At 43.9% G+C, this 10,266-nt stretch overlaps 1 protein-coding gene across 1 annotated transcript in view; it reads right to left on the bottom strand.

Moving 5' to 3' along the window:
* Positions 1-10,266, bottom strand: part of SEL1L3 (SEL1L family member 3) — a 99,972-nt gene that overhangs the window by 70,678 nt on the left and 19,028 nt on the right. The window contains exons 3-6 of the mRNA XM_029947925.1: positions 7,584-7,710; positions 5,812-5,933; positions 5,327-5,442; positions 2,492-2,550 (exon numbers count right to left, since the gene is read on the bottom strand). Coding sequence (XP_029803785.1) covers positions 2,492-2,550; positions 5,327-5,442; positions 5,812-5,933; positions 7,584-7,710 — 424 coding nt within the window. The remainder of the gene's footprint in view (positions 1-2,491; positions 2,551-5,326; positions 5,443-5,811; positions 5,934-7,583; positions 7,711-10,266) is intronic.

Below are 10,266 nucleotides of genomic sequence, written 5' to 3'. Positions count from 1 at the left end.
GGATTCTGTATATACTCAAAACGTTTCTTTTTTGTTCACTGTCCCTTCTTTCCATTAATTTTTATTTCTCACAGTACTGTATTAAATGTTATTTATCACGATTCCTGTTATGAGTTAAGTGTGTCATTGTCCCCAGCCGAATCCACAGGTTGAAGTCTGAACCCCCAGTCTCTCAGAAGGTGACCTTATTGGGAAATAGGGTCATCACAGGTGTAATTAGTTGAAATGAAGCCAGACAGGCAGGACGGGCCCTTAGTCCAGTATGACTGGTGTCCTTGTCCGAAGAAGAAATATGGGCGCTTGCACCCGTGTGCTCGCGCACGTACACACACACACACACACACACACACACACACACACACACACACCGTCACAGGGAAAAGGCCCTGTGAAGATAGGGAGCCACAGCCCCAGGAGCTGTCAGAGCTGAAGAAAGGCCTGGAAGCCTCGGAGCCTAGGACAGCTCTTGGCCCAGACCCTTCAGAGACAGCACGACCCAGCAGACACATGATCTTGGATCTCTAGCCTCTAGAACTGGAAGACAATAATTTTCCATTGTTTGATCCACTCAGCTCAGGGTCCAGCAACTCTAGTAAACTAATACAACTACTGATGTTTTGGGGCACCTCCTTAAATTTTATGTGGAAGGCCTATGTCTCTCTCCCACATCTGGGTCCCAGCTCTGGATCACCCTGTGATCCCTCCGCCTACAGTTCACTCGTGCCAACATCCAGGTCCCTGAGATGTAAGGTGAAAGGAAGTCCTTACACAGTGAATGAAAAAGAGCCTATGAAATCAATCGTTTGTCAAAAATGTCCTGGGGTTGTTTGTGGGTGGGGCATCAGGAGAGAAAGAGTAGTACCATTTCACACGTCACATCCCCAAATACAAACCCTCCTTTTCTGGGACTCTTTTTGCAGAGCAGGGCACTAGAAGGAGTTTCCAAAAGAGCCATGCATCATTTGTTTCTCCAAAGCGAACAAACTCCCAGGCCTTGCCTATTCCCGAACTTTCCAAAGATCCCACGGCCACCTGCTATGCAACAAAACTCGTGTCCGCTGAACTTGACTGCTCTAAATCCACTTGGTACCCTTTCAGACTTCCCCTCTGCTCTTAGGCGTCAGCCTCTCTGTTTCAATACAGCCACCAAGTCGCCCCTGTCTTTAGCCTCTCCTTATAACGGTAATCCTTTAATCCTGCCATGAACATAAGAATTGTTCTACGTGCCCAGAGCCTGAAAGCAATCAGTGTGACTTCAACATAAACAGGAATGGTGGGGAGAAAGTAGGGTGCATTGTATGCCTCCCTCCATTCCCTTGTCCCCACTTCTCCTCACATTCCTTTCTTTAACAACTGGTTTCCAAGAACATTGGGACTGTGTGAGGAGTCTGAGTGAAGGAGTCTCTCTGGAGAGGGCTTCCTGCTTGCTGTCGGACGGCAGCAGCACGGAGGAATGAGCCCTCCTCCCGCAGCCAAAGTGCCTGATACATTGTTTTTTAATTATAGGGACAAAGCTGGTACATGAGTAGTACACACGAATACATAAATTACACATATAAAGCTGGGGATTTTGGCTGCTACTCTCTACACTTACTCTTAGGCATTGGATTATATATACATTGTCTAGCAATGCTGAGACATCCAGGGTTCCCAAAGCAGGCTGCCCCATGGTTCTGCTCCCAGAAAAGCCGGCTATTAGACAAGGAGGTTGAAGCACATTAAAAAATTATGAAGTGCAAGGCAAAGGACCCCATTCTCAGTGTCTGTAACTCTTGCGGGGAATGGTTACAGGAAGATGAAATGTTGCAGCAATATCAATAGTTGCATGCATTTCAAATTTAGATTATAAACATAAATATGAAAACTGTCTGCTTTCATGGTTTATACTAGGCCAAAGTTACCAAGCATTCTCAAAAAAGCGACATTAATACCTTGATTTATTTTTCAGAATCCTTCATAGAAGATAATTTTCAAAGAAAATGAATTATCAAGTGCCATGAAAGGAGGAATCTACAATGAGATCTGGAGAGAGGAATAGTTTCTTTTGCTCAGGAAACAAAAATGTTGTGGGGGATGTGGGGGGAACTTGTGGATAGAAAAAAAATACAAAGGCCGGCTACAGGGCAGACCGGTCACAGTCTGTGCTTGCAAAAGCGAATAAGGGGGTGTGGGAAAAACATGGGGGTTGAAGGCTAACATATGAAGATTTCTTAATCCTTAACAAATAACATTAAAAAAGTTTTTAATGTTTATTTATTTTTGAGGGAGAGAGAGAGAGAGAGAGAGCACGCAAGCAGGAGAGGGACAGAGAGAGAGCTTCACAGAATCGGAAGCAGGCTCCAGGCTCTGAGCTATCAGCACAGAGCCCGACGCAGGGCTCGAACTCACAAACTGTGAGATCATGACCCGAGCCAAAGTCAGACGCTTTACTGACTGAGCCACCCAGGTGCCCCAATAACATTTTGAACAAAAAGGAAAACACTGCACTTACCTAATGGTCTGATTATGATAGCTTTTCAAGTCCTGTCCAACGCTGGTAGTCACTACTATCTGTGTTGAAAGAAATACACAAGCTCAGTTATGTCCCAACACCTCACATCATCGATACAGGCTTGGGTACAGATTACTCATAAGATGGGCTGCGTCTTCTCTCACCTGATCCACTTCTGCAGAAGCAAAACTAATACTTTACTAGCCCCATGTATATGATAAGATTTACAAAATTTGATTTCTCCAAGGGACTTCACATGGTAACAATATCAACCATGGAGTTTCCCCCAGTAGGTTTCAGACACTTCCAAGCTACAAGCCAAAGCTTCATCTAGGGTATCTGTGCTCATAAGTTTGTTGCAAAGAAAGACCAGGAAATGGGTAAGATACAAGGAGTTTATGAAATTTTAGTCTGGGAAGCCCCTGGGTGGCTCAGTTGGTTAAGCACCTGACTTTGGCTCACATCATGATCTTGCGGTCCGTGGGTTCAAGCCCTATGTGGGGCTCTGTGCTGAGAGCTCAGAGCCTGGAGCCTGTTTCAGATCCTGTCTCTCCCTCTCTCTCTGCCCCTCCTTCGCTCAAGCTCTGTTTCTCTCTCTCTCTCAAAAAAAAATAAGCATTAAAAAATTAATAATAATGAAAAAGAAATTTTACTCTGATTCCATGAGAGCCTTAGGGGGAGAAACAAGTTGGAGCTGAGCATTCTGCATGCCCTTGCTGTTCCCCACTCTCTTCCCTGAGCACTGAGAATTGTCACTGTCATTTCAACAGTGACAATGCTTTTGTTGAGACTGCCGTTAGCGGTCACGTATTCTTCTTGAGTCTTGGACTGCTATGACAATGTAAGCCACAGGAGCTAAGGGGCTTCTTCTTCCCAGAGGTGGCACAGAGCACGTGTTGAGGAAACAGGTGCTGACCTCATGAGAGTCTCAAAGGTGTGGCGACTACAGTTTCTATGAAAGACAAACTAACACATAGAAACCAGTCCAGTTCAGCCATATGCAACATGTCAGCTCAGAGAAGAAAAAGATTCAAACCAGTTGTTTCTCTAAACCAGCAAGCTGCTTTTAGTCACTTGTCCATCTGGTCAAAGCAAGGAGTATGGTTAAGTCCCACCATAGAGGTGGATTCGGTGTGGAAAGTCAGGAACACTGCTTTGGGACCTACAGCTATCAGGGGGACCAGGTAGGACGGAAAGTGGGACAGATGGCAAAAGTCTACCAAGAAAACACCTACGTTTTTTCTTTCTAGCCCATGTGATCATCCTAATCCTTACCCCACTATGTGTCCTGCTAAATTAAATTTGTCTCTTTAATTAAAGGACTCCTTTGGTTTACTCTTCTTCTGCTCAAAAACCTTCCATGACATCCTGCTGTCTTGCAAATAGAAATCCCAATTCCTTCATATTTAAGACTGTCCACATTCTAGCCCTAAAGACATTTCCCCTTTTGTAGGTTTCTATAGTCTGCAAATTTCTCCTCCAAACTGGCATATGTGCTTAACCTCCAGTGATGCTCTAATATCTTCCCCACCCCCTGCTCTATCTCAGTTTCGCCCAATCCCCAGAACCTTCTCCACAAAGCCTTCCCTGAGCATCCCAGCATGAATCAATATGAATCATTTGGCAGTTAAGCCCTCCTTATGACATCCCTTCACCTGCTCAACGCTTCCTCCATAAACAGTCAATTAGCTCCTTGCCAGGCAATTAGCCAAGTGCCTTGCATACATAAGGTGCAAAATAAGATCTGTGATTTGCTCCGATGATTTGATACCCATTTAAGGGACACAAAGTGCCGAGCTGACCTTCTCGTTAGGAGAAAACAGCAACCAAACTATAATGCCATCATAACCCTCATGGAAATGGGAAGCTGGACCACGGAACACAGCTCTGTCACCTGACATTGTCAAGGAAACAAATAAACATGTGCACGCGCACACGCACACACACACACACACACACACACACACACACACACAATCCTAGCTATCCTCTCACAGACTCTCCTTAGGAAGCAACAAGGATTGACCTGATTTCTTTTCTCTTCAGAAAAAGGAAATGTGATCAACCTGAACACCAAGGGAAGCCTGTGTATTATCTAATACACAAGACAAACAAAACGCCCCTTCTACTTTTGTTACTGGAAAATCACAAATCAATAAGAAAAGCTGATGAGAAAAAGAAAAGATGATGGCATCACATATATCGAGAAACGGACTAGTCTTCAATTATGACAACAGATTTGCCAGAATCCATAAAGTCTGGGCTACGACAGTCTGAAGCAGTTGTGCGCACTGTTTTATAGTACAAAGTAGATAAAGACTCTCTGTCCTCCCAGAATCATCATTTAGCTTTGTTGGATATTATTTGTCTGTTTAATGCCAAACATAAGCAATTGTGTAACTGCCAAAAATAGGGAAACCGCTTCTTGGCTGAACTAACCAATAAATTTCCAGTAAAAAAAAAAAAAAAGTTGTAGATCTGATAACACTGTATAAACATGGCCGATGTTGTTTGAACATTTATCTCTACAAAGTCTACTCCCTCGGGGAGGGAAAAACTGAATTGCTCAGATAATTGTGGCCATATCGCTGGCTATATTATTTACTCATTCACAAGATGGTCGAAGGAAGCACTTTAAAAGTTAATTAAATGGGACAGGATTCTGATGATTTAAACTTTCATCCATAAAAGTTTAATTGAAAAAGTGTGTAGCTGTAAAGAGTTTATCATGTGCCACAAATTCGCTGTTGCGGATATCCTGGTCCCTGACTTGACAGCAACGCTTAGTGTTATCAGTGGTGACGTTGACCGTTCAAGGGACTTGTGCGCAGATACCTGGCCTCCGCTGAAAGAGATGTCCAGTCGGAACCACTCCCTCAAAGGCATGGTGAACTTCGTTTTTACAGCCAGGTCTTCTCCTTTGACAAGATGCATCTGAATATGCAAGTGGCCTGCGAGGAAAATTAGAGCTCGTGAAAACCACACAAAAATACTACTCGGAAGTGCATGAAGTGGGTGCGCATTTATGTCATTTATGTCGACTGTCCTAAGCAGCCACCCAACTGGAACGTGCTCCTCCCTCCTCGAAACAAAACCAGAGCAAACAAAAGAACACACAAGTGAATTCCTTTGTAAAGAAGGCATTTGGTTTAAGCTGCCAGAAGAGAAACAAGAGTTTCCCGTGCAGCCCACGTTTGAAAATCATCACTTTCGCTGAGCTGCCTTGCTGTCAACGTCTTCCTTAATTGCAGACGTATCTACCAATAGACAGCGCACAAGAGAACGACAACATCGTGTAAAAGGTTCTGTTTCATACTTACCCTCTTCGGTAAGAAATACAGACGGCGTGCCATACATCTCATTAGAATCAACAAAGTACAGAATCCCACAGAGATTGGCCTTGCAATAATGGAGCAAATAAAGCCACAGTGAAGCAGTGAACCTGCAAGAGGGAGGAGAAATAAAAATTTCTGCAGATTGATATCATCCACGAACAGGTAATTACAGTTAACAATGACCAAGTAAATTGCTTTCTTTCCAAAGAAGGGATGAATTTGCCTTCATGTTTCATCAAGGGAGATCAGCTTGCAAAGCTTGATTTTTGAGACAAAGGAGGTCGTTATAGTAACTGAAAAAGACAGGAGTTGAGAGTCATTGTACAAAATGGGCGGAGAGTGTACCTTGCACCCCAGACCCTGTTTCTGGGCCTCTTTGAGGATCTCACACGCCTGCCGTCTGAATTCTTGATTAAAGTTTAGAAAGCCAGACATAAAGTGAAAATCTGGATTTTAATAAGAGGTGATTTGATGAGAAGCTATTCTAGTTTCAATGAGTAAAAAAAACACAACAACACAATTAGGCTTTTTGAGCAATTTTGTTTCCTTCCCAGATAAAAGCCTTAAGGTAGAAAAATGACATGATCTGCAAATGGCATCTCTCTGTGTTAATTGGGACATGTCGACACTATTTTAATGCACACATTAGGTTGTGCAGGACCACAGTTCTGGCTGACCCATATGGAACGACTAATCTAATTGTTCCATTTCTGGACCGGGGCTATTTTAGTCGGAAAAAAGTATTGTACATCTGTGATTTGTGGAGTGAGAATAAAATAAGAGTAGTCAACTTAACTAGGCCACATTTAGCCAAGACGTGTGATCCATCCATCACTCAGCAAATATTTGCGGAGCGCTTGCTTCATGCCCCATGTTGTGCTGGGGACCAGCAGTTCAAAGATGAGGAGCTGGGAGCAGCTGCATTTTGCAGGTGAAACAGGAATCAAGGTCAAAACCAATGTACAAGGTTCTTGCCATTACCCCGGTAAGCAATTCACAGTTTGGGTTAAAGTAGCAGTGGCCCGGGGTCCTTTGGGGGATATATGCAAACAAGTCCTTTAGAATTTTCTGGGCTTTATAATCTGGCCTTGGAATCGGTGGTAAGATATGCAAACAGATGGTACCACACAGCTCCCTCCTGACCCACCCAGCTGAGCAAGCTCATGAAGATAAGTTATTACAAGGAAGCTTAACAAGAACATACGCTCAGTAAAGTGACTCAAGATCTTTCTACAGCCAGCAGCATGGGAAGAATTAAATCACTCTGCTAAATCCATCCGGTCTGAGGTGAACCAAGAACCATTTCCAGCATCTTCAATTCAGCAGAAGGAAAAAAATATATCTGGGTTTTGCTGAAATCAATGGAGGAGATCAGAAGTTGTGAGATTTCAAGCAGCGTATCCAATCTTCCGAGACAGAAAAGGCAAAGCTAAGGCGGCAACGTGTGCCGGCTGCGGCTGGCGGCACCCGAAAGCGTGGAAGGCCTCGGGCCCCCACACCTTGCACCCCTGCTCATGTCATTCGGGACCGACACAGAAAGTCTAAGGTAAATTGAGGATTGCTAATCGCGAGAATAATTCAAGACCACTTTGGGCCGCAAGATCTGTCTAAGCTGTGTGGACTGCAGTATTTTTCCAAAACATATGAGAAAGATATGTCCTCCTAAGGGATTCCACTAGCCTGTGCTGGTCCTCGGAAAAAAACTGTACTGCCCCACCAGCCCCCCTCCACTCCCGCCACGGTCTGCCCATTCTTACACTGGGTAGTCTATCCGCTGGCGTCGGGTGGCCTCCAGCTCTCGGTTGAGAAACCTCGGGAACTTCTTCACAATGCCTGTGTTTTCTCCGCTGGAGGCATAGAGAAAGCCCAGGAGGGTGACCACATCTGCAAACACAAGACGGCTGCCTTTCAATTATCTCCAGAAAGCACTGCTTCCCAAAGCACATTCTTCCCAGAACCCTCTGCCTGCTCCAAACAAACAGTTAAACAGTTGAACTTGTCTGAAAATATGAGCAGTCATTTATCGAATGCTGAATATACGTCGGGCACCTGCTAAGCACTTGACAGAGAGTAATCTCAATTCATTTTCATAGCAAACCTATGAAGGAGATTGTATTATTAGTCCCAATCTACAGATGAAAAGCCTGAGGCATTGAGGTAAAATGACTCGCCTAAGGTCACAGCTAATAAATAAGTGGTCAACGCAGAGCTTGACTTCTAGGTTCTTAACCATTTAACGTGCCGCCCTTCCAAGGATAAGGAATGCATTCAGAGTTTGTGGAACAACAGTAACAAGTATCACATGAGTAAGCGTTGGTCACGGTCCATGCTACTGTAAATATATCTACATCTCATCTAGCCACCTAGCTATATAGAGAGATTCATTGAATCCTCATGATTATCCCCATTCTACAGATGAGGAAATGGAGGAGCAGCTGCCAAAATGGTTAGCTAACGTTTATATAACACAGAATATGCCAGGCAATGTGCCACGCGTACCATCCCAGGAATAATCTCATTTAATTTTACAACAGTCTATGAAATGGGTTCTATTATTATCCTCATTCAACAGATGAAAAACTGAGCCCTAGAGAGGATTAAATAATAAGAGGGGGAGCTGAGACTCAGACTCAAGCAGTTGGGTTTCAGAATCCAGGCCCTTAAGAGTGCACAGGTTTTTTGATTCTGTGCAGACTTTCCAATATACTCCACACAGTACGCTCTGCAAAAGTGACTAACCAAAGCCCTCAAAACTAGAGTGTCTTCCACCTCATTTTGCAAATGTGGGAGAATTCCGTGGCTCTAGAGAAGACAGGGATGTCCTTAACAAGTCTTAAAAGGAGAACTGAGTTATCTCATCTATATTTAATACCTACTGCTTTAAACAAGGCCAGAATGATTTTTTCTTTAATTTTCTATACCCATCCCCCTTCAAAGAAAAAAAAAAATCACGGAATTCAGCTGAAGGATAAAGATCCCTTTCCTCTTTCTTAAAACACCCTTTCATTTAAAGGTCCATGATTAGATGGTGGAAATCATCTATTCTCCTAAGTTTCTTCTACTAAAAAGGGAAAAGTTCTGTGCTGATTACCAAATGGCAATATGGCAAAGATTACAGATTATGGGAGCCTCAGCCTGGGATACTGGAGACCCCAGCTCTCCTTCTTCAGTGGAGAGGTATCTCTGGTTCATTAAAACTTAGAGGGGCACCTGGGTGGCTCAGTCAGTTGAGCATCGAACTTTAGCTCATGTCATGATCTTGCGGTTCGTGAGTTCTAGCCCCACGTCAGGCTCTGTGCTGACAGCTCAGAGCCTGGAGCCTGCTTCAGATTCTGTGTCTCCCTCTCTCTCTGCCCCTCCCCCCTTGTGCTCTGTCTCTCTCTCTCTCTCTCTCTCTCAAAATAAAAAAAAACATTAAAAAATTTTTAAAAACCCTTAGAAATCACAAGAGCAAAGTGTTCATAATCTCCGACCCCTGTGAGTACATCTAATAGAATTAAGTAAAATAGACCCAAGTTGTCCCCAGTACCCACTTCCCCATTCTGTGAGAGGTAGAGAGGCATTTGAAAATTCAGAAGGTATCAATTCCAATGGAAACAATGCAAGTTGTTTTTCTTCACAATTTGAGCTCCCTTGGGAGTCCTGGACTTGCTGGTTGATTATGGGGATGGGAAGCGGGGAATACAAATGGAAATACTGCAAGGGTGTCTTTGGAATCTGAGGGGAAAATCACCAAGACATCACCGACAGCCCAACCTTGGTTTGGCTTCCACCGCGTGGAGTGGAACATAAAAGGCCACATGGACACGGTAGCCCCCTAGGAGGCCTTCTGCTAGTGACTGCCGTTGACTTACCTTGTGCGCAGTAGAAACATTTATCAAAAAGAGCAGGATTTGATTCTGCCCAGCCTGACTCCAGGAAAAGGAGGCTTCATAAAGAGATTTCCAAAGCGAAAGGAGTTAAAAGTCAATGCCGATGCGCGTCTCCTTTATCCAAGGATCAAAGTAAAGTGGGTTGAGCAGGAGAACTTGCAGCAAAAGATGTGGATGGAAAAATCTAAGACTGAAAGATCTAAGATAATTTTACAAAAACACATACCTTTCGTACCCAACAAAAACCAAAGCGATGGTGGTTTTCCTGCAAGATCTGAGGCTCCAGTAGTTCTATTTTGGAATTCTACCGCAATTTTTTCTTCAGTATAATATTGTCTCCCCATTTACTTAGAAATAGTAAGAATGAAATTCTGGAGCAGGAAAGGATGCTAGATTTCAGCTAGCCCGGGGTAGCACATAGGTTTGTTTTCTATGAACTGACTGTGGCTGCTTGGAGTGCAATGCTTAATTGGTGATGGCTGTCATGGGCACCGGAGTGCGGACTCTCATTAAAAAATTTACAGGTAGAGGGGCGTCTGGGTCGCTCAGTTGGTTAAGCGTCCGGCTT

The sequence above is a fragment of the Suricata suricatta genome, chromosome 1, assembly GCF_006229205.1.
Source record: "Suricata suricatta isolate VVHF042 chromosome 1, meerkat_22Aug2017_6uvM2_HiC, whole genome shotgun sequence".
NCBI lineage: Eukaryota > Metazoa > Chordata > Mammalia > Carnivora > Herpestidae > Suricata > Suricata suricatta.
The sequence above is the reverse complement of the archived record's forward strand: the minus strand, read 5'-3'. Positions and strand labels throughout refer to the sequence as shown.